We start from the raw sequence: 24,098 nt of genomic DNA, 5'->3' as shown, positions 1-24,098 counted from the left end.
CAGATGACATACTATATACATAGAGAATCCTAAAGATGCTACCAGAAAACTACTGGAGCTAATCAATGAATTTGGTGAAGTAGCAGGATACAAAATTAATGCACAGAAATCTCTTGCATTCCTATACACGAATGATGAAAAATCTGAAAGTGAAATTAAGAAAACACTCCCATTTACCATTGCAACAAAAAGAATAAAATACCTAGGGGTAAACCTACCTAAGGAGAAAAAAGACCTGTATGCACAAAGTATGCGATACTGATGAAAGGAATTAAAGATGATAGAAATAGATGGGAGAGATATACCATGTTCTTGGATTGGAAGAATCAACATGGTGAAAATGACTCTACTACCCAAAGCAATCTACAGATTCAAAGCAATCCCTATCAATATACCACTGGCATTTTTCACAGAACTAGAACAAAAAATTTCACAATTTGTATGGAAATGCAAAAGACCCCAAATAGCCAAAGCAATCTCTTTTTTTTGTTTTGTTTTGTTTTTGCGGTACGCAGGCCTCTCGCTGTTGTGGCCTCTCCCGTTGCGCAGCAAAGGCTCCAGACGCGCAGGCTCAGCGGCCATGGCTCACGGGCCCGGCCGCCCCGCGGCATGTGGGATCTTCCCAGACTAGGGCATGAACCCGTGTCCCCTGCATCGGCAGGCAGACTCTCAACCATTGTGCCACCAGGGAAGCCCAGCCAAAGCAATCTTGAGAACGAAAAATGGAGCTGGAGGAATCAGGCTCCTGGACTTCAGACTATACTACAAAGCTACAGTAATCAAGACAGTATGGTACTGGCACAAAAAAACAGAAATATAGATCAATGGAATAGGATAGAAAGCCCAGAGATAAACCCATGCACATATGGTCACCTTATGTTTGATAAAGGAGGCAAGAATATACAGTGGAGAAAAGACAGCCTCTTCAATAAGTGGTGCTGGGGAGACTGGACAGGTACATGTAGAAGTATGAAATTAGAACACTCCCTAACACCATACTCAAAAATAAACTCAAAATGGATTAAAGACCTAAATGTAAGGCCTGATACCATCAAACTCTTAGAGGAAAACATAGGTAGAACACTCCATGACATAAATCACAGCAAGATCCTTTTTGACCCACCTCCTAGAGAAATGGAAATAAAAACAAAAATAAACAAATGGGACCTCATGAAACTTAAAAACTTTTGCAGAGCAAAGGAAACCATAAACAAGACGAAAAGACAACCCTCAGAATGGGAGAAAATATTTGCAAATGAAGCAACTGACAAAGGATTAATCTCCAAAATTTACAAGTAGCTCATGCAGCTCAATATCAAAAAAACAAACAACCCAATCCAAAAATGGGCAGAAGACCTAAATAGACATTTCCCCAAAGAAGATATACAGATTGCCAACAAACACATGAAAGAATGCTCAACATCACTAATCATTAGAGAAATGCAAATCAAAACTATAATACGATATCATCTCACACTGGTCAGAATGGCCATCATCAAAAAATCTACAAACAATAAATGCTGGAGTGAGTGTGGAGAAAAGGGAACCCTCATACACTGTTGGTGGGAATGTAAATTGATACAGCCACTATGGAGAACAGTATGGAGGTTCCTTAAAAAACTAAAAATAGAACTACCATATGACCCAGCAATCCCACTACTAGGCATATACCCTGAGAAAACTGTAATCCAAAAACAGTCATGTACCAAAATGTTCACTGCAGCTCTATTTACAAAAGCCAGGACATGGAAGCAACCTAAGTGTCCATTAACAGATGAATGGATACAGAACATGTAGCACATATATACAATGGAATATTACTCAGCCATAAAAAGAAATAAAGTTGAGTTATTTGTAGTGAGGTGGATGGACCTAGAGTCTGTCATACAGAGTGAAGTAAGTCAGAAAGAGAAAAACAAATACCGTATGCTAATGCATATATATGGAATCTAAGAAAGAAAGAAAAAAAAAAGGTCCTGAAAAACCTAGGGGCAAGACAGGAATAAAGACACAGACCTACTAGAGAATGGACTTGAGGATATGGGGAGGGGGAAGGGTAAGCTGGGACAAAGTGAGAGCGTGGCATGGACCTATATACACTACCAAAGGTAAAACAGATAGTTATTGGGAAGCAGCCGCATAGCACAGGGAGATCAGCTTGGTGCTTTGTGACCACCTAGAGGGGTAGGATAGGGAGGGTGGGAGGGAGGGAGATGCAAGAGGGAAGAGATACGGGAAAATATGTATAACTGATTCACTCTGTTATAAAGCAGAAACTAACACACCATTTTAAAGCAGTTATACTCCAATAAAGATGTTAAAAAATAAAAATAAAATAAAATTGACCTTCTGACTGTGCAATTGTCAGATAATTTCAATTAAGAGAGCCATCTAAAGAAACCAAAGTAGATGCATATGGATCTCTCTGAGATTTTTAACAGACTAAAACAAACAAAACAAATGAAAGAAAGAGAGAAAAAGGAAGGGAGGGAGGGGAGAAAAGAAAAAGGGGACACAATAACCAATGTCAAACCAAACTGTAAGACTATTTTCCAGAAAGTACTTAATCTCATAAAAACTACCAGAGAAATGAGTTATGTTGTATGCAAAAAGAAAAAAAATAAAAGCAGTAAGAGCAAAAAAATGGTACCCCACTGCATAAGGAACACAATGTTAACAGATGATATCAAGAAGATAAAATTCTTTAATATGCTTTCATGGTTTCCAACAAGAAAAACTAGAAAACGTGAAATAGGTACTATAATAAACAATAACAACAAAGAGTTTATTTCAAGATAACTGTAAAAGTTTTATTAATTCCTCGGGTTAAGCAGAGCCAACAGCCTTACAGATATGCTTGCTGCAATATACAATCTTTAGGAGGGACACTATCACAGTACAACAAATTTAAAGAAGAACCAAAGGACAGAAATGACGAAGAAGGGCTTGAAAACTGCTACCACAGGTGAAGAGAGATACAGAGATTAAAAAGGGATAAAAAGATGAAGTTAACTCTCTTGTGTGTGCACACACTTATGTGTACAATTATACACATATTTGGGTGTAAAATTATATATGTGTGTGTGTGTAATTCTAATTCTATATACAGTAGTTCTCAGTTAACCAGAACAGTGTGTTCAAATCAATCAGGACATTATTTCCAACACTGACATTACTGCCAAGTGTTTTTTTTTAACTGTAATAACTCTAAGTCATAAGAACACAAGTAGAATTTTTAAGAGAGGTAAACATGAGAATACCACACTTAAAATATACATTTTGTACATGAGGTAGAATTTCAGAAGCATAAAAGGCATAAATTTCACTTTAATCTTAACCTACATTAAAAACTGAACACCGTCAAAAATGTTTTAGAATTTTATATATCTTACACTTCACAGTAGAAACATGGGTTCAACTAACATAATCTTAAGTTGGTTATATGAATACAACCTCAAATCCTATCTAGGCATAGGGCTAACTACCACTGACACTCTTTCAAAATAGAACTTAAATCTATATCATAAATTAGATAACTGCAAATAGTTGCCTGTGCACCAGTCCCAGACCTACAGAATCCATTTCTTTTTCTTTCCTTTTCTTTCTTCCATGTTTTTTTCCTCCAATTTCTGAGGGCAAAGCTTAATCATCTGTGTTGGGGGTGGGGAGTGGGGGAACCAAGGGGCGTGGAAAAACCTCCACACGTGATTACGACGCTCAACCCTGAAAGCAGCAGAATTTAGAAGCATAAAAGCAGCCCATCACAATATGATAATGTTTCCAGAATCAGGATTTGTCTTAAAACAGATGTTTAAAGCAAAAAAATAAATAAATAAATAAAAGAAAATTGCAAAATTACCAGGCAGAAGACTAAATTATGGATTGCCAGCAAAAGTGTACACTTAGCCTGACATACATAAGATGTTGTCTATTCATTCAATTATCACCTCAGTTGAGTTATTTGTATTGGTAAAAACACGAACAAAGGAATTTTAACTTAAATTTAGGTCCTAGCTACAGCTTAAAACTGCCATCACACCATGATACAAAATTGGATAGAAAGATACTGTGTACATGGAGGAAGATTGCTTGTCAATTACTTCTTCTAGGAATTGGCCCATAAATTTTGCAAAGCTAGACAAATTGTGTGACCAAGTTGATGTGTTATAAAGTATTATTTCTCAACCTGAGTAGCTACTGATAAAATGTTTACAGGTGATTTTCTCTAATAGCTATTTAATTTCCAATGAAATATAATTAAGGAAAATATTAAACTACAATTTAGCCAAAAAGGAAATATAGCTGAAAACTTCTAATTCTTGATATGCATGAAAATTATTCTGACAATCTAAAAGAGGTCAAGATGAACTTGGTAATCACCAATATGATTATGAAAAATGTATGTTACTGTGATTTCCAGAAATGATTGAGAAGGATTTTTAGACTCTAATTTTCCTTCAGTTTCTAAGTAAAAATAAAAGCCGTATTTTTCATTTTCACCAAGAACTTTATTGAACAACGTATTCACCCTTTTGTTCCACTACCTTCTGCCATTTTCCAGGCAACTTCATAATTCCATCCTCCCAAAACTTTTTATCTTTTTGAGCAAAGAACTGTTCCAGGTGCCTTTTTACAGTCTTCCAGGGAATTGAAATTTTTTCCATTAAGAGAATTTTGTGAAGATCTAAATAAATGGAAATCTGAAGGGGCAGATGAATCAGAATTTCCCAGCCAAGCCGTAACAGTTTTTGCCTGGTCATCAAAGAAACATGCGGTCTTGTGTTATCCTCATGGAAGATTATGCATTTCCTGTTGACTAATTCTGGATGCTTTTTGTCAAATGCTGCTTTCAGGTGGTCTAACTGGGAGCAGTACTTGTTGGAATTAATCGTTTGGTTTTCTGGAAGGAGCTCCTAATAGAGAACTCCCTTCCAATCCTTCCATATACACAACATCACCTTCTTTGGATGAAAACCAGCATTCAGTTTGGTGGTGGTTCATTTCACTTGCCCCACCATCTCTTCTGTTCCACATTATTGTACAGTATCCACTTTTCATTGCCCATCACAATTTGTTTAAAAAAGGGAACGTTTTCATTGCGTTCAAGTAGAGAATCGCACACGGAAATATGGTCAAGAGGGTTTCTTTCTCTTAACTTATGTGCAATCCAAACATCAAAGCAGTTAACATAACCAAGCTGGTGCAAATGATTTTCAGTGCTTGATTTAGATATTTTGAGTGTGCCGGCTATCTCCCACATGGTACGTCAATTGCTCTCAATTAATGTCTCGATTTGATAGCTATCAACTTCAATTGCTCTAACCGACCGTGGAGCATCGTCCAGCGAGAAATCTCCAGAACTAAACTTCGCAAACCACTTTTGACCCATTTAGTCACAGCACTTTCTCCATACACTGCACAAATCTTTATTTGCATTTCAGTTACGTTTTTACCTTTCTTGAAATAATAAAGCATAATATGCGAAAAGTGCTACTTTTTTCTTCCATCTTCAATATTAAAATAGCTACACAAAAATTTACCAATTTTGATGTGTTTTTTTTTAATGCACGCTGATATGACAGTTGTCACAATACAATCTAACAAAGTTGTTTTGAATGAAGTTAAAGACAACTAAGCACTACTAGAGCCATCTTATGGAAAAAACAAATGAACTTTTTGGCCTACCCATTACATATATACATGCACAACTGTTGGTTGGTAAAAAGACATAGTCTACATTTAATATAATGTTTCTTTTATCTCAAAAAGCTCTTATCAATTTATTTATCTTAAAATTGATACAACCTTGAGAGAAAATAAGGTAAACATAAAAAAGATGGAATACTGAAATGCATCTCTATTGACAATAAAGCCATTTAGAGTTGGAATTTAAACTCAATCACTTCAGTCACGAAATACAAAGATAAGGCCAACGTATTTTTTTCCTACCATTATAAGGTACATAACCTGGAATTTCTTATTAAAATAAAACATTCCACTTAGAAATGTTAACATTCACTTGGATGTTAAACCATACTATCCTTGAGAAATCACATGAAGTTCTTATGCTTACAGTTGTTAATCTTACTTATTTTGTATCAATTCCTTAATCTTTTTTAAGCAAGTTAGCCTTTTTAGAAGAACGAGTGGTGGGGAAGTCTTTTACTTTTCATTTTGAAATAATTTCAGACTTTTAAAAAGTTGCAAAAATAATCCACAGAATTCCTACTTCCAGCTTTCCCAACTGCTGCTACAGCTCCTGCTACTATTGTTACTACTTCTAAGAGCCAACATTTATTCAGACAGGCACTGTAATACATAGATTATCTCATTTGATTCATACATGCTCTAAACTGAGGATTAACACCTTCAATCTTTAGAAAATTAAAGGCCCAGAAGGTTAAGTAACATTTTGCAGGACACAGCTAATAAGTGGCAGAACAGGTATTTGAACCAAAGGTTGCCTGATTCCAATGTTTGTGTTCTCACCCAGTGAGCTATCTTGCCCAATTTGAGCAGTAAATCATTTATTGCCTTAAGCTAGCATCTTAATAGGTCTTGTGTCCCCAGAATTTTAAACAATAAATATTTCACTCAAAATATTTCACAAATACTTTCAGGAACATATGCTATTTAACATTTTTCTTATCCTTACTCCAAATAAAAGACATTTCCTCCCAATAAGAAGTAGCTCCTTCTCAAGCTAACGAAAGCTTGTGACCTGTCTTAGGCCAACTTTCCTTACTGTATCATTTCAAAAGCTTTTTTTTTTCTTGCAAGCTTTTGCTACATTTTAATCAATATGTAAAGACAGGAGTTTATATTTCTTAGATATACTTATCAATAGTAGGCTTAATAAAGCATAGAAGATAAACATGCCATGGAGCATTTAATAAAGTTTTCTAGTTTTAAAACATACACACAAATACAAATTTATCTTCTTTTATTAAAAACAAAGTATGAAAACAGACCTATAAAGAAAACCAATGCAATGGTCTGCTTACCTTACGAGCAAAATCCCCTTTCCCTTTACTGTAGGCTTTGTTCTCAAGGAAATCATACACATAGTGAGCCAAAGCTGGGGATGCTTTCATCATTTCAGGAGTTAACAGTAACTAACAGGAAAAGAAAAGAGGTATCTTATATTGATAGGGCACTGAAAATTAACTATTATTTATAATTTCATCTGCTAGAAAGTTAAGATTGTATAGTAAAAATGTTATTTTTAAAAAAAATTTTTAACACATTTTTCTATCTACCTATCTACCTGCCTATCTATCTATCTATTTTGGCTGTGCCACGTGGCATGTGGGATCTTAGTTCCCTGACTAGGAATCGAACCCATACCCCCTGCAGTGGAATCACGGACTCGTAACCACTAGACCGCCAGGGAATTCCCCCAAATGTTATTTACTATTCCATTTTCAGGTTTTATAGCTTATACTAAGAAGACCCACGTCAGTAAACTGTTATGTTATTTACATTCTAATTTTAAAGTTAACATTAATAGATAGTACGTAAAATAATTCAAACAAAATTTTTTAAGTATTATAAGGAATGCCCAAAACAAAATATTGCTTTTACACTGTTAATGATACAGTCTAACATTCTAGCTTAATCTCTTCAACGAAAGATGTTTTGACATATTGAGATCATTACCTAAGAAGTAGACAGTATAGCCACAATTAAAATACATATTTATGGCCCCAGATTTAGAAAAAACGTGCTTATTTTCTAAATTTTATAAATAACTGATACAGATTTTAATGCAACTGAAGTTAATACATTTTAAAAAATCAAAATGTTTGACAAGAGTCATATAAATGATTTCAGATATTTAGCCTTAAGCTAGAAGACAAAGGTGAATAATAGCAGATGTATATGTTTTTCCTACCCTTTCAGTAAATTATAATGCCATGGAATTACAATTATGGTTATAAACAAACCCAATTAAACCTATAAATGTTTAAGAGAGAGAAACCTTCCAAACAAAATATCAAGTACAGTATTAGCTAAGTTTCACTAAATATAATACTAAGACATGGTCGGCAAATTTTTCCTGTAAAGGTTCATATAATAATTATTTTAGGTTTTGTGATGCATGGAGTCTGCTGCAACTACTCAACTCTGCTGTAGTAGTGTAAAAGCAGTCATAGACAGCAGTAAACTAAATGGGTGGCTGTGTTCTAATAATAAAATAAACTCTTAATAAAACAGGTGGCAGGCTGGATATGGTCTGCTGGCTGGAATTTGCTGACCCCTGTTCTAAAGAGAGAAGTGGGGAGCTAATAGATGAGAAAACTTTATAAATCATTCATTAGTATAAAAAACCATAAAGTGGGGCTTCCCTGGTGGCGCAGTGGTTGAGAGTCCGCCTGCCGATGCAGGGGACGCGGGTTCGTGCCCCGATCCCGGAAGATCCCACATGCCGCGGAGCGGCTGGGCCCACGAGCCATGGCCGCAGAGCCTGTGTGTCCGGAGCCTGTGCTCCGCAACGGGAGAGGCCACAGCAGTGAGAGGCCCGCGTACAGCAAAAAAAAAAAAAAAAAACAAAAAAACCATAAAGTGATACTATTAAAATCTGGCATTTGGTTACCCAGGTCTAAAACAAAGTTATTTCTGATAGTCCCAACAGCTTATGCAGTACGTAACCTATGAGACAGGTTTTATTATTCCAGAAGAGAAATCTACATGCTTAGCATGCTGCACTTCAGAAAAGTCCCTTGGATCTATTCCTCTCTTGAATTATCTTGTAATTTTAGAAGCCTTAGAATCATTCTGGACCATGGCAGGCAGCTATTCACTTTATCTGAGAATAAAAATCTTTACAGGGGACTGTATTTAATACCATGTAATAAGCCATATGGAAAAGAAAAAAAATCCACTAGCTTTGGATACACCATGAAGAGCAGCTATTTACTGAACTGGGAACATTTAACTGTCTGCCATAAAATACCTAGACTTCCTAGACTTTACAGTAGTGTAGAATGGATGTGTGCCTGCCGGAGTGTCTGTATATTCATCCAAACCTGAAGGAGCAAAATTCCTAGCACTGAGTGTCCAGAAAACTTCTAAGTTAATAAACAAACAGAGAAATAACATTTAAAATTACTGAGCAGATTGCATGTCACATCTCAGCACCTCAAAAGTGGCTGCTACCCCACTATTATAGTACAAACATTCTCTAATAAAGAAATCAGCTATATTTGTATGCTATATTGAAATGAAAATCTACAGGTAATAATAAACATGAACTTACCTGCAAATATGCATTTAGATCCTTTTTTCTCTTTTCTAAAAAATCTCTATCCATATTATTAAAAGTCTTTTTACCGGGAAGCTTTAATATGCTTGACAGATTTTCAAACTAGAAAACAAAATACATTCAGTAATCTTAGTTTTTTTTACAAAAACAGAAAAGTATTTTCCAAGTGACAATTTCTCTACATATCAGAAGCATCTAGAACAGATTCTGCAATATATTAAGCCAAAACCAGAAAATATAAAATACTGTCCAAATATGTCCAAACCACAGTTTGAATGTTATTTATTATAAAGAAGTTATTTTCTAAGAATGACAAACATGGATAGCTGATGAAGATGGGTGATATCCACATGGAGTTTCATTTTATACTCTCTCTGATTTTAAGATTGTTCAAAATTTTCATAACAAAAGGTTTTAAAAAATATTTTGCTATTCAATTGGCTAAAAAGAACTTATGATACAGTACTGAATACTCTATTATTATTTTTAAATTATGTGTCTTTAATATTATTAAAATTAATAATAAACGTAAAAAAATATTTTGCTTAACAACGCTTTAACTTGTGAATAAAGTATTAGCCAGTAAATTTTTAATAATCAAAGTTATGAGTTCCTGGTTTGTTAAAAAAAACTCAAAGAAATATTTTATATTGATGACTTCAAATCAGTTAATCACTGTAATAGCTAATTATTAAAGTAAGAAAAAGCAAATTTCAAAATATAGATTACAGCTATATCATAACTCTCTATATACAACCAGCACAACACATACTTCTTCTCCTACATGAAACTGCATGAAAAATAAACTCATAGATAACTAAGAAAAAAACACATTAAAAGCTATCAAGTATAGGGCCTCCCTGGTGGCGCAGTGGTTGAGAGTCCGCCTGCCGATGCAGGGGATACGGGTTCGTGCCCCGGTCTGGGAGGATCCCATATGCCGCGGAGCGGCTGGGCCCGTGAGCCATGGCCACTGGGCCTGCGCGTCCGGAGCCTGTGCTCCGCAACGGGAGAGGCCACAACAGTGAGAGGCCCGCATACCGCAAAAAAAAAAAAAAAGCTATCAAGTATATATCTTATCTTTGTAAAGCCACAAACAAAAAAAAGTAAGTGTACATACTTGAAATCTAGCATTTACAGACTCCACCTTCAAAAGTCCAGATATGTAGGAATCTACTGTGCCTTGATGAAGCACAGATTTTAACCATACTAGCTGCTAACAAAGTAGAAGAGAAAAGTCACTGAGCGAAGGATTGTGCTTGGCCAGCAATACCTACTATCTAAAACTTCAATGAGCAGCCTCATTGCTTTTCCTTTGTGATGCACATTCAGAAGTGCAACAAACTTTCTAAAACCAATCTTTGTTTAAAAACAACAACAATGCTTCTGTTGTTAAAGAAATAAAGAAAACTCATTCCTGGTGCAGAGATTAAAGAAAAGAGGAAATGAAAAGGTGTAGGATAATTTTCATCCCTAAACTGGAAGATTCTGATAAATTATTAAGTGGAATGGCAAATGAGATGGTCGCTTGGAGCTATAATGCGAACAAGTTCATTACATGTTAATGTATGAAACTTAAAAGCAGTTCTTTCGTCCTAGCCAAGGCAGAAAAAAAAAAGGAGGCGAGGGGGAGGTCATTTACAGCAGTGGTCCCCAACCTTTTTGGCACCAGGGACCAGCTTCACAGAAGAAAATTTTTCCACGGACCAGGGTGGGGCGGGTGGGGGTACAGTTCAGGCGGTAATGCAAGCGATGGGGAGCCACAGATGAAACTTCACTCCCTTGCCCTCTGCTCACCTCCTGCTGTGCAACCCAGTTCCTAACAGGCCGCAGACCAATAATGGTCTGCGGCCTGGGGGATGGGGACCCCTGATTTGCAGGGAAAATGTTATGCTGTAGTGATAGTCACAAGTTTGGTGGTTCACAAAATATTATAATGGGTCAACAATGAATGAATGTACAATATAGAGTACCTGGTTTTATGAATTTTTTTAAAAAATGACACCTTATAGAAGTACATTTACAGTTTTCAAGGTGTCCTAAAAGATATTTAGTTTCCTAGAATAGGACTTATCCATGGTATCTTAAACTACTGACTCAATTTTATAGAATGCATAGTTTATTCAGGCATTACCAGTATGTTTTATTCCCTCAAAAATCGTATGTTGAAACCTTAACCCCCAATACTTCAGAATGTGGCTAGCCGTATTTGGAGAAAGGGCCTTTAGAGAGATAGTTAAATCAAATCAAAGCCCTTATAAGAGGGAATTTGGACATACAAAGAGACACAAGGGATGCGAGCACACAAAGAAACAGTCATGTGGGGCCACATCAAGAAGGGGGCCATCTGAAAGCCAAGGAGACATGCCTCAAGAGAAAACAAACTTGCCAACACCTTGACCTTGGACTTCTAGCTCCCAGAACTATGAGAAAATAAATTTCTGCTGTTAAAGCTACTCAGTCTATGTTATTTTGTTATGGCAGCCCCAGCAAACTAATACACCAAGGCAATATAACAGTACTCAGCAAAACAACAATTTATTTCCAAACCTTTAAAATATTAAAACTTATTAATAAAAAATTAAATGTAACAGTTAATTTGTTAGAGTCTAAATTAATCAAACTCCTTTTAAAATTATCTGTCTGCAACAGAAAAAAATTACAAGTATTCACACAAAGCAAATTTCGTATTATACCAAATTCTCATAAATTCGCAAGTAAATAAAAAAAGAGATACATGAGCTATGTGATTTTTTTTACACTGTGTATCTTATTTTATTTTTTTAACATCTTTATTGAAGTATAATTGCTTTACAATGGTGTGTTAGTTTCTGCTTTATAACAAAGTGTATCAGCTATATATATACATATATCCCCATATCCCCTCCCTCTTGCATCTCCCTCCCACCCTCCCTATCCCACCCCTCTAGGTGGTCACAAAGCACCAAGCTGACCTCCCTGTGCTATGCAGCTTCTTCCCCCTAGCTATCAGTTTTACATTTGGTAGTGTATATATGTACATGCCACTCTCTCACTTTGTCCCAGCTTTCCCTTCCCCCTCCCCGTGTCCTCAAGTCCATTCTCTAGTAGGTCTGTGTCTTTATTCCCACCCAGCCCCTAGGTTCTTCATGACCAATATTTTTTTTTTAGATTCCATATATATGTGTTAGCATATAGTATTTGTTTTTCTCTTTCTGACTTATTTCACCCTGTATGACAGACTCTAGGTCCATCCACCTCACTACAAATAACTCAACTTTATTTCTTTCTATGGCTGAGTAATATTCCATTGTATATATGTGCCATATCTTTATCCATTCATCTGTGGATGGACACTTAGGTTGCTTCCATGTCCTGGCTATTGTAAATAGTGCTGAAATGAACATTTTGGTACATGACACTTTTTGAATTATGGTTTTCTCAGGGTATATGCCCAGTACTGGGATTGTTGGGTCGTATGGTAGTTCTATTTTTAGTTTTTTAAGGAACCTCCATACTGTTCCCCATAGTGCCTGTATCAATTTACATTCCCATCAACAGTGCAAGAGGGTTCCTTTTTCTACACACCCTCTCCAGCATTTATTGTTGTAGATTTTTTGATGATGGCCATTCTGACCGGTGTGAGGTGATACCTCATTGTGGTTTTGATTTGCATTTCTCTAATGATTAGTGTTGTTGAGCTCCCTTTCTCGTGTTTGTTGGCAATCTGTATATCTTCTTTGGAGAAATGTCTATTTAGGTCTTCTGCCCATTTTTGGATTGGGTTGTTGGTTTTCTTGATATTGAGCTGCATGAGCTGGTTGTAAATTCTGGAGATTAAACCTTTGTCAGTTGGTTCATTTGCAAATATTTTCTCCCATTCTGAGGGCTGTCTTTTCATCTTGTTTATGGTTTCCTTTGCTGTGCAAAAGCTTTTAAGTTTCATGAGGTCCCATTTGTTTATTTTTGTTTTTATTTCCATTTCTCTAGGAGGTGGGTCAAAAAGGAAATTGTTCTGATTTATGTCACAGTGTTCTACCTATGTTTTCCTCTAACAGTTTTATAGTGTCCAGGCTTACATTTAGGTCTTAAATCCATTTTGAGTTTATTTTTCTGTATGGTATTAGGGAGTGTTCTAATTTCATTCTTTTACATATACCTGTCCAGTTTCCCCAGCACCACTTATCGAAGAGGCTGTCTTTTCTCCACTGTATATTCTTGCCTCCTTTATCAAACATAAGATGACCATATGTGTGTGCGTTTATCCCTGGGCTTTCTATCCTGCTCCATTGATCAATATTTCTGTTTTTGTGCCAGTACCATACTGTCTTGATTACTGTAGCTTTGTAGTATAGCCTGAAGTCTGGGAGCCTTATTCCTTCAGCTCCGTTTTTTGTTCTCAAGATTGCTTTGTCTATTCGGGGTCTTTTGTGTTTCCACACGTATTGTGAAATTTTCTGTCCTACTTCTGTGAAAAATGCCATTGTAGTTTGATAGGGATTGCATTGAATCTGTAGATTGCTTTGGGTAGTATAGTCATTTTCACAAGGTTGATTCTTTCAATCCACGGACATGGTATATCTCTCCATCTGTTTGTATCATCTTTAATTTCTTTCACCACTGCCTTACAGTTTTCTGCATACCGCTCTTTTGTCTCCTTAGGTAGGTTTATTCCTAGGTATTTTATTCTTTTTGTTGCAGTGGTAAATGGGAGTGTTTCCTTAATTTCTCTTTCAGATTTTTCATCATTAGTGTATAGGAATGCAAGAGATTTCTGTGCAATAATTTTATATCCTGTTACTTCACCAAATTCATTGATTAGCTCTAGTAGTTTCCTGGTAGCATCTTTAGGATTACCTATGTTTAGTATCATGTCATCTGCAAACAGTGACAGCTTTACTTCTTCTTTTCCGATTTGGATTCCTTTTATTTCTTTTTCTTCTCTGATGGCTGTGGCTAACACTTCCAAAACTATGTTGAATAACAGTGGTGAGAATGGACAACCTTGTCTTATTCCTGATCTTAGAGGAAATGGTTTCAGTTTTTCACCATTGAGAATGATGTTGGGTGTGGGCCTTTATTATGTTGAGGTAACTTCCCTCTGTGCCTACTTTCTATAGAAATGGGCATAAATGCGTTTTGAAGTTTTTCGAAAGCTTTTTCTGTATTGATTGAGATGATCAAATGGTTTTTCTCCTTCAATTTGTTAAGATGGGGTATCACATTGATTGATTTGTGTATACTGAAGAATCCTTGCATTCCTGGGATAAATCCCACTTGATCATGGTGTAGCATCCTTTTAACATGCTGTTGGATTTTGTTTGCTAGTATTTTGTTGAGGATTTCTGCATCTACGTTCAACAGTGATATTGGTCTGCAGTTTTCTTTCTTTGTAACATCTTTGTCTGGTTTTGGTATCAGGGTGATGGTGGCTTCACAGAGTGAGTTTGGGAGTGTTCCTCCCTCTGGTATATTTTGGAAGACTTTGAGAAGGATAGGTGTTAGTTCTTCTCTAAATGTTTGATAGAATTCGCCTGTGAAGCCATCTGGTCCTGGGCTTTTGTTTGTGGGAACATTTTTAATCACAGTTTCAATTTCAGTGCTTGTGATTCATCTGTTTATATTTTCTATTTCCTTCTGGTTCAGTCTTGGAAGGTTGTTCTTTCCTAAGAATTTGTCCATTTCTTCCAGGTTGTCCATTTTATTGGCATATAGTTGCTTGTAATAATCTCTCATGAACCTTTGTACTTCTGCAGTGTCAGTTGTTACTTCTCCTTTTTCATTTCTAATTCTACTGATTTGAGTCTTCTCCCTTTATTCTTGATGACTCTGGCTAATGGTTTATCAATTTTGTTTCTCTTCTCAAAGAACCAGCTTTTAGTTTTATTAATCTTTGTTATTGTTTCCTTCATTACTTTTTTTTTTTTTTTTTTTTTTTTGCGGTATGCGGGCCTCTCACTGTTGTGGCCTCTCCCATTGCGGAGCACAGGCTCCAGATGCGCAGGCTCAGTGGCCATGGCTCACGGGCCCAGCCGCTCCGCGGCATATGGGATCCTCCCGGACCGGGGCACGAACCCGTATCCCCTGCATCGGCAGGCGGACTCTCAACCACTGCGCCACCAGGGAGGCCCATCCTTCATTACTTTTGAAATTATTTCTGATCTGAAATTTATGATTTCTTTCTTGTGGGTCTCCTGTAGACAGCATATATACCAGGTCTTGTTTTTGTACCCATTCAGCCAGTCTATGTCTTTTGGTTGGAGCATTTAATCCATTTACATTTAAGCTAATTATCGATATGTATGTTCCTATTACCATTTTCTTAATTGTTTTTCTTTGTTATTGTAGGTCTTTTCCTTGTCTGTGTTTCCTGCCTAGAGAAGTTCCTTTAGCATTTGTTGTAAAGCTGGTTTGGTGGTGCTGAATTCTCTTAGCTTTTGTTTATCTGTAAAGGTTTTAATTTCTCCATCGAATCTGAATGAATCCTTGCTGGGTAATCTTGGTTGTAGGTTTTTCCCTTTCATCACTTTAAATATGTCCTGCCTCTCCCTTCTGGCTTGCAGACTTTCTGCTGGAAGGTCAGCTGTTAACCTGATGGGGATTCCCTTGTATGTTATTTTTCCCTTGTTTTATTATTATTTTATTTTTGCGGTACGCGGGCCTCTCACCGCTGCGGCCCCTCCTGCTGCAAAGCACAGGCTCCGGATGCACAGGCCCAGAGGCCACAGCTCACAGGCCCAGCCGCTCCACGGCATGTGGGATCCTCCCGGACCGGGGCATGAACCCGTGTCCCCTGCACCAGCAAGCAGACTCCCAACCACTGCGCCACCAGGGAAGCCCCTTTGCTACTTTTAATATTTTTTCTTTGTATTTAATTTTTGATAGTTTGATTAATATGTGTTTTGGCGTGTTTCTCCTTGGGTTTATCCTGTATGGGCCTCTGTGCTTCCTGGACTTGATTGACTATTTCCTTTCCCATATTAGGGAAGTTTTCAACTATAATCTCTTCAAATATTTTCTCAGTCCCTTTCTTTTTCTTTTCTTCTTCTGGGACCCCTATAATTTGAATGTTGGTGCGGTTAATGTTGTCCCAGAGGTGAGACTGTCCTCAATTCTTTTCATTCTTTTTTCTTTATTGGGCTCTGTGGTAGTTATTTCCACTATTTTATCTTCCAGGTCACTTATCCGTTCTTCTGCCTCAGTTATTCTGCTATTGATCCCTTCTAGAGAATTTTTAATTTCATTTACTGTGTTGTTCATCATTGTTTGTTTGCTCTTTGGTTCTTCTAGGTCCTTGTTAAATGCTTCTTTTATTTTCTCCATTCTATTTCCAAGTTTTTGGATCATCTTTACTATCATTACTCTGAATTTTTTTTCAGGTAGACTGCCTATTTCCTCTTCATTTGTTTGGTCTGGTGGGTTTTTATTTGCTCCTTCATCTGCTGTGTGTTTCTGTCTTCTCGTTTTGCTTAACTTACTGTGTTTGGGGTCTCCTTTTCGCAGGCTGCAGGTTCATAGTTCTCGTTGTTTTTGGTTTCTGCCCCCTGTGGGTAAGGTTGGTTTGGTGGGTTGTGTAGGCTTCCTGGTGGAGGGCACTGGTGACTGTGTTCTAGTGGATGAGGCTGGATCTTGTCTTTCTGGTGGGCAGGACCGTGTCTGGTGGTGTGTTTTGGGGTCTCTGTGACCTTATTATGATTTTAGGCAGCCTCTCTACTAATGGGAGGTGTTGTGCTCCTGTCTTGCTAGTTGTTTGGCACAGGGTGTCCAGCACTGTAGCTTGCTGGTCGTTGAGTGCAGCTGGGTCTTAGCGTTGAGATGGAGAACTCTGGGCGAGCTTCCACTGTTTGATATTACATGGAGTCAGGAGGTCTCTGGTGGACCAATGTCCTGATCTCGGCTCTCCCACCTCAGAGGCACAGGCCTCACACTTGGCCAGAGCACGAAGACCGTGTCAGCCACACGGTCCATTCCAGGCTGTTCTTGGTGCAGGTGACAGAATGGAGTATAAGAGAGATGAGATCCTTGCCTCAGGGAGCTCACGATCTCATGGGCAAGATGGGTAGGACAATCTGGAATACAAGACAGCGGAGCAAGGAAAGTTCTCAAACTCAGGAGACGAGCCTCTTGGTTACCTAAATCGAGCTCTGAGAAGTAGTGGGAGGCTGGCATGTGATCTGGGAGGAATGTAGGACATCAGTAGTACTGGTGCTGTTCTAAGCCAGGCCAGGGGTTGGAAGACTTTTTTAGATTGCTGGTTTGTTGTAAAAGGATATAACTCAAAAACAGCCAGATGGAAGAGATGAATAAGGCAAGATATGGAAAAGGGCATGGAGCATCCATGCCCTGTCTGAGCATACCATGTTGTTTGCCAACCCAGAAGCTCCAAGCTATGTGATTTTAAAATAATATGAAACAGGTAATCATAGAAAAAGTAAATAAAGCAATTATTTTTTCAATTATTTCTTCAATGTGGGGCAGAAAATTCTTTCACCTCCACAAACAAATCAAGCTAAACATGAAGAAAAGATCTATTCAAGAACAATAGATATATTGTTATCAATATATATGTTAACAATATAACAACAGTTATATCCAAAGTTATTAATTTCCTTATGAATATAATTAAAAACTGTCCTTTTAATATGGGCTTAAAAGTGTTTAGAGACTAGGCTTAACCTGGTATCTAAACACTTTTGAGCTATTAATAGTTCATCTCACTCTATTCACGAAGTATTTTAATGAGATTATCATGGTGCCACCCATATATTTTCCACTACCCTAACTGAAAAATATACTTTCTGGTTACTTAAGTAGTTAACTGTCATTTCAAAGCTTTAGTCCACCCAAACAAATATCACCACTAATTATTATTATTTTATTGGCTTAATAATAATTGTTTATTTTAAAACCCTGAAAGATTCTCATGACTTAAAATAAATTTCACAGAACACCTATTCCAATTTATCCTGCGATGTTATTTTGTTCTAAGTTAAAAACAAAAGAATATTTAATAAAAAATAAAACATAAAACAGAGAGGGCTTCCCTGGTGGCGCAGTGGTTGAGAGTCTGCCTGCCGATGCAGGGGACATGGGTTCATGCCCCAGTCTGGGAAGATCCCACATGCCGCGGAGCGGCTAGGCCCGTAAGCCATGGCCGCTGAGCCTGAGCGTCTGGAGCCTGTGCTCCGCAACAGGAGAGGCCACAACAGTGAGAGGCTCACGTACCGCAAAAAAAAATATTTTTTTTAATTAAAAAAAAAAAAAAAACAGAGAAATAGTTTGTTTACATTCGTTATTTTTAAGAGTCCTCATACTTTTATGAAACAGGAGGGTTATATTTGGTAAGAATTAAATAACATTATTTGGTTAATGTTAAACAATTTAGATTTTGGTTCTTCATTAACTTAATGGATCAAGGATTTAACTGTTAACACTTGGAAAAGGACGCCATTTAAAATAGCCATAGCTTTAGATTATACTGCCAAAAACAAAACCACCAAATGTCCAGTGATCCCCATCCCTACTTTAAACCAAACCCAAATACCTCTGCAAAGCACAGCACATACACACACTCTTAATATCAGAAATATACACTTATTCTAATTTTCCAAGGTATACCACTGATACTTCGTCACTAGTCCACAATGGTTAGGATGGGTTAAAATTTGATTTATTGGTGAAATGTGAAAAATCATTATAACATTCATGTTGCTTATAAAAAAATTCTTACCTTATTTACTTAGCTTTGGTCAATACCTTAGCATCACTCAGAGCTATTTAGAATCAAACACGGAATCAAGAAACAATGTAAAGTACACGAACTTTAAAAACCTCATTACCTGTTCGGTGATCCTCATGTGGAAGTCGTGGAAGTCACTATAACGACGGTAGGTTTTCCACATCTCCTCACTGTTTAGACTGCGCCGGTGTACAGTGATGGCATATAATGCGTATGTCTTGCCATGATCATTACAAACGCCTGCCACAGCATATGGGTCATAGTCAGCATATACTAGTCATTTAAAACAAAATGAAGAGGAACAAAAGACACAGAAAGGAGGAAGATGAAGAACAAAAACAAACAAAAAGGACAACATGAAATGAAGAAGTATTTGAAATGACAGACTGAGACAAAAGGATGTCACCAAAGGATAAAATAGATTCCCATCCTCTGTACTCACATCCAGAATGCGTTATATATGATGGCTACATTACAAAATGACCTACAAGTTTATGATGATACTGCCAACCACACAGTGATGTCTACTTTGGACTCTCTTCCCAATGAGCTTTTATTTATTATTAGTTATGATAACACAGTACCACCTCATAGTATAGTATTAGAGTCTCTTAAATTTAACAGAAGAAAAACAACAGAAACAAAATAATAACCTCTGTTCTAGCCTTTACTATTCAGCTGTAACTCGACAGCATTTTAACTGAACAGCAAGCAAAAGCTATAGGATAAGATCTATCTTCTCTTTCGGCAAATCTCTTTCTTGTTTAAAATATTCAACAATTTACAAGTGTAATTTATTCTGAAGACTGTTCTAAATAGTCATTTTCCTACTTAATTGACACAAACCATCCAAGTCAGGTAGTCTCGAAAATCAAAACCTATCCCTATTTTGTACTAATCTTAAGTAAAAAGACGTATTTTGAATCATTTTGTCTTGCTCATGTTCCATTTTTTCCCTCTGTGTTGTATTCTATTCTAGATCATCTCTTCAGTTTATCAGTTTAAAAGTTTATCAGTCTCCACTCATTTGTACCTGGTCTGTTTCTTAATTCATCCACTCACCTTAATTTCAATAACTAATTTTTTTTACTTCTATAATTTTATATGGTTCTTTTTTTATAGTGTGGTATTCTTGCCTCATTTTATCTCTACGAATATTTTTAAACATACTCTTGGGCTAGGAAACCCTGTGGTACACAACCACTTGAGGATGGCTGAATCTAGACACACTGATGTCATGATACAAGACAGGCTTTCAATTTCATATGGGTGATAGATACCATTCCCAACCACAACCTTGACATTCTTTGTTCTTTCCTTTGACAGTAGGCTAAGTTCTGGTTCCTCTTTCACATCAAGCCACCCTCTGTGACTCTGGGCTTTATGCAGATGACTGTGTTCCAGCTTCTCCTTGCCTTAGCCCATCCTGCCTCTTCTAAATTTGAGGGCATGAAAATGCTGTCAAAATCAAGACAGCAGTCTTCATGCTCCTATAAGCTCCTTGGCTTCAACTCCTCTTCATTTCCCTAAATTTGCTTTTCCTCATGGTCTGTTACACCTGGTAGATTTCCCCTTTTAGCTATTTTTATTCTGTTGTTTTCAGCCCTTCAATGTGTGGGAAGCAAGATTTCCCACAGCAGTTTAGACTACCATGTTGACCAGAAGTATAAGCTGCTCTTCTAATAATAGATTATACTGATTCATAATTACAAAAAAAAAGTGGCCAAGCTTTGGAGCTGACTAAATATTTGTATTTTGTATATAATTAGGCAAAGAAGGGTCCGTGCAGCTTCTTAGTAAATTATTTTAATAATATAACAGCTACAAATCTATACTGGCAAATGTAGTTGGACAGGAACCTCTCCCAGCCTTTCATTAAAATTTTCCTAAGATTTGCACTTTCTATTCAAAATTGTCCTTCATTCCCTTACCATCTAATATCAGTGTTCCTGACTTGACAAAATAGAAGACTAGGGATAGACCTGGGTCATCTTGCTGTCAGAGGCTTTAACTCTATTATTCACTGTTCACCTCTTTCAAATATCCTTCACTTGGAGACCTATGTGGAACAAAGTGTACAACAATTTTTCATCACCCAAGAGAACCACCATCACTCAACAGAGTTAGCAAGGCAACAAGGGAATGGCTTCACCTGTTGTGTTCAAGATAGGTTTGGGAAAGGATAATAGGAAGCAGGGGCCAATTAGGCAGCAAACCATAACCAATTAGGAGTTAATAAGAACAAGGAGAATAGCAAGAAATAGAAAAGGAAAGAAGAAAGGAATGTAAGAAAGCATTCTAAAAAAGAATAATCAGATTTGTCACAAATTGATAGGCAAGGGAGATCATGACTAGGATGCATGCACAATAGGAAGAATAATGGGGTTATTATTAAAAAAAAGCACTAAGACAGAAAGGTAATTTAATTTTAAAAGATGATGAGGTTACATATATTTTGAGATGATGGTGAGATATTATAGTGGAAATAACAGGTTTTGTTTGCATTAGGACAATGTTACTACTCATAACAGGTGATGTGCAACCTCTTTGTCCCTAATCCATAACCAGACAAGGAACTAGGATCAGAATATAAATAAATCTCATCACTAAGCACATTGCCTAATGTAGCCAGTATTTTTTAAAACAAGATTTCTCAGTGAAGAAGCCAGTAAACTGCAGTCTATGGATCACTCCTTAAATAGCACTGCACTGGACTCTTAAGTTCTACTTCCTGTCATACAGATGTTAAGGACATGGGATCCAGACTCAAAGAGACTCTGGAGCCCAACTCATAAAAGAAATCTTTATTGAACAAACACTAATATATAATGCCCACCATGTAATTACGAATACAGTTAATTAGTCCCATAACAATCCTATGAGGCAAGTGTTATTATTATTATCATTAATATCCCACTTTACAGATGGGGAAATTGAGATACAGAGATGTTCAGGAACTCATCCAAGTTCACCCAACTATTTGGTGGAAGAGCTGGGGTTTGAACCCAAGCAATTTGGACAAAAAGCTGTGCTCTTAACCAGTATACTATGCTGCCTCTTTAGTGTTTATACATAAATTTGTCTGACAGAAATTACAATTTATTAAAAATGCTTAGTGTTACGCTTCTGTATCTTTTAAGAAGCTAATAAATACTTGTTGAATGAACGGACAAAGCAACTAGAAAACTAGAACCCTCAGAGAAGAGAAAGATCTACATAAGAAATATGGACATTAGTATCTGCTACACACAAAAGTTTAAGGACTTGAAGAAAGAAATAAAAGGACAAATTCTAAATGTTTGCACTTTAACAAAGGCTTTCATATTTGGAAGACAACTCAACAAAGAAGATAGTTTTTTAAAAGAATTTTAAAATTTTAAGGAAGGAAAAAGTGAGACAAATGTATCAAAAGCTAGAAAGAAACGCAACTAGACCCTCCGGTTTTATTGACAAGAGTGTTATCTAATGACCTTTAAGAGCAACGTATGCACAAACTATTTGTAAAAGATAAAGGAAAAACTGATAGAGCAATTATAGATAACTTATTACAGAAATCTGGCAGAAAACACAATGGAAAATTAGACTCCAGCTCCAGTGAAAAGAAAACGAGATCTTAAAAAAATAGATGCAAATGATCTTTTTAAAACTACACTTGTACTATTAAATCTCTTTCCAAATTATCTAAATTATAAGTATGAAATTGAACTGACATATTTATCTATACGTTTATAATTCAGTATGTAATCTGACAAACACACTCCTATATTGTAGGAATACTGAGAAGCCAGATAAGAAAACTGGCATTGGCATTATCTAATAACCCAATAACAATGATGGAAATTGATTTTTTTCCTCAGTTCACTAGCCACTTTGCACATATGCTGATTCAGTCATGAATCTCACCTCATCCAAGCATTTCTTGAACTTCTATGAACTCCTATACCAAAAAATTCATTTATCCAGATATCTAATCTGACTTTGCATGTATGAAAACAAATATTAAACTAAAATCTGCCCCAAGACAATTTAATAAGAATTATGCAACTATCAGCTAGACTCAAAGAAAAAGAAGATTGGTTTCAAAGCTTATTAGCCATGACAAAATGCTTAAAATTTAACCTTTTTCAAATGATAACAGTGACAACCTTAAAGAAAGGAAACACCCATGTAATAATAAACATCATAGAATTTAATGAAGAACATGTTACAAAAAAAAAGTAATTTGAAAACATGACTACAGAACAGAAAAATGATTTATAAAAATAAATGTGGAAAATAATGTAGGAGTAATAATAGTCAATAGTTTTTAAGTAATAATTAAACCACGAAGTCTCTTACCAGTGTCTGAAATGTAAGCATGAAGTTGTACTGAGTCATCAGAAGATACATTTGAAAGGTCATCTAAAGACTGGGTGGTGGAGGGGGGGAATCAGAACACAAAATTGTTAAATTTTACAGGAAAAAAAGTGTTAAAGAATTCTACATCGTATATAACATTACTCATCTTTGCCCTATGTAAGCTTTATATTATTTGTATCTTCCCCCCCAAACAATAATCCTCTTTATTTATACTAATAGGAGAGAGAGAACCTAAGATTAAGAAACTATAAAACAAAGTAATTTAGTAATCAACTTAATACATCAGATTATTTCTTCCTTCATTATCTGTCCACATACTATAATTTGCTTCTTCTCAATTATATATATTCAATACATGGCAAAAAAAATGTGGATAAAAATAAGCAGACATAGTCTTAAATCAACATTTCAATTTTAATGCTGAAATATACTAGAGCCAACTTTGTATTCTTTAACTTAACACTTTTGTTAACTTAGAGATAGTTTTAGTTAATTTAGATTCCTTATCTATAAAATGGGAATAACCGTACCTACATCAAAGGGTTATGTGAGGACTAAAGGAAAAGACATGTAAAACATTTAGATGACTGCCTAACACAAAAAACGTTAGCCATTATTATGATTACTTACTCAATGAAGTGAATCCACAGTTTAAGATATTTTAAATAATTTTCAAAGATTATTCCATAATCAAAAAGTATTACTGATTGATTCAGAATAAATCTTTTTTAACTATGGACTTTAGCTCTAAACTTA

At 36.3% G+C, this 24,098-nt stretch overlaps 1 protein-coding gene across 8 annotated transcripts in view; it reads right to left on the bottom strand.

Moving 5' to 3' along the window:
- The window catches only part of SNX13 (sorting nexin 13), a 143,816-nt gene that overhangs the window by 24,846 nt on the left and 94,872 nt on the right, over nucleotides 1-24,098 (bottom strand). For 6 of the 8 annotated variants that reach the window (XM_060108174.1, XM_060108170.1, XM_060108168.1 and 3 more), the window contains 4 exons: nucleotides 23,322-23,391; nucleotides 19,084-19,256; nucleotides 9,260-9,367; nucleotides 7,005-7,115 (listed from right to left, as the gene is read on the bottom strand). In XM_060108174.1, the coding sequence (XP_059964157.1) occupies nucleotides 7,005-7,115; nucleotides 9,260-9,367; nucleotides 19,084-19,256; nucleotides 23,322-23,391 (462 nt within the window). The remainder of the gene's footprint in view (nucleotides 1-7,004; nucleotides 7,116-9,259; nucleotides 9,368-19,083; nucleotides 19,257-23,321; nucleotides 23,392-24,098) is intronic. The other 2 variants (XM_060108173.1, XM_060108175.1) reach the window with 1 other exon arrangement.

The sequence above is a fragment of the Mesoplodon densirostris genome, chromosome 9 (assembly GCF_025265405.1).
Source record: "Mesoplodon densirostris isolate mMesDen1 chromosome 9, mMesDen1 primary haplotype, whole genome shotgun sequence".
In the NCBI taxonomy this organism is placed as follows: Eukaryota; Metazoa; Chordata; class Mammalia; order Artiodactyla; family Ziphiidae; genus Mesoplodon; species Mesoplodon densirostris.
The sequence above is the reverse complement of the archived record's forward strand: the minus strand, read 5'-3'. Positions and strand labels throughout refer to the sequence as shown.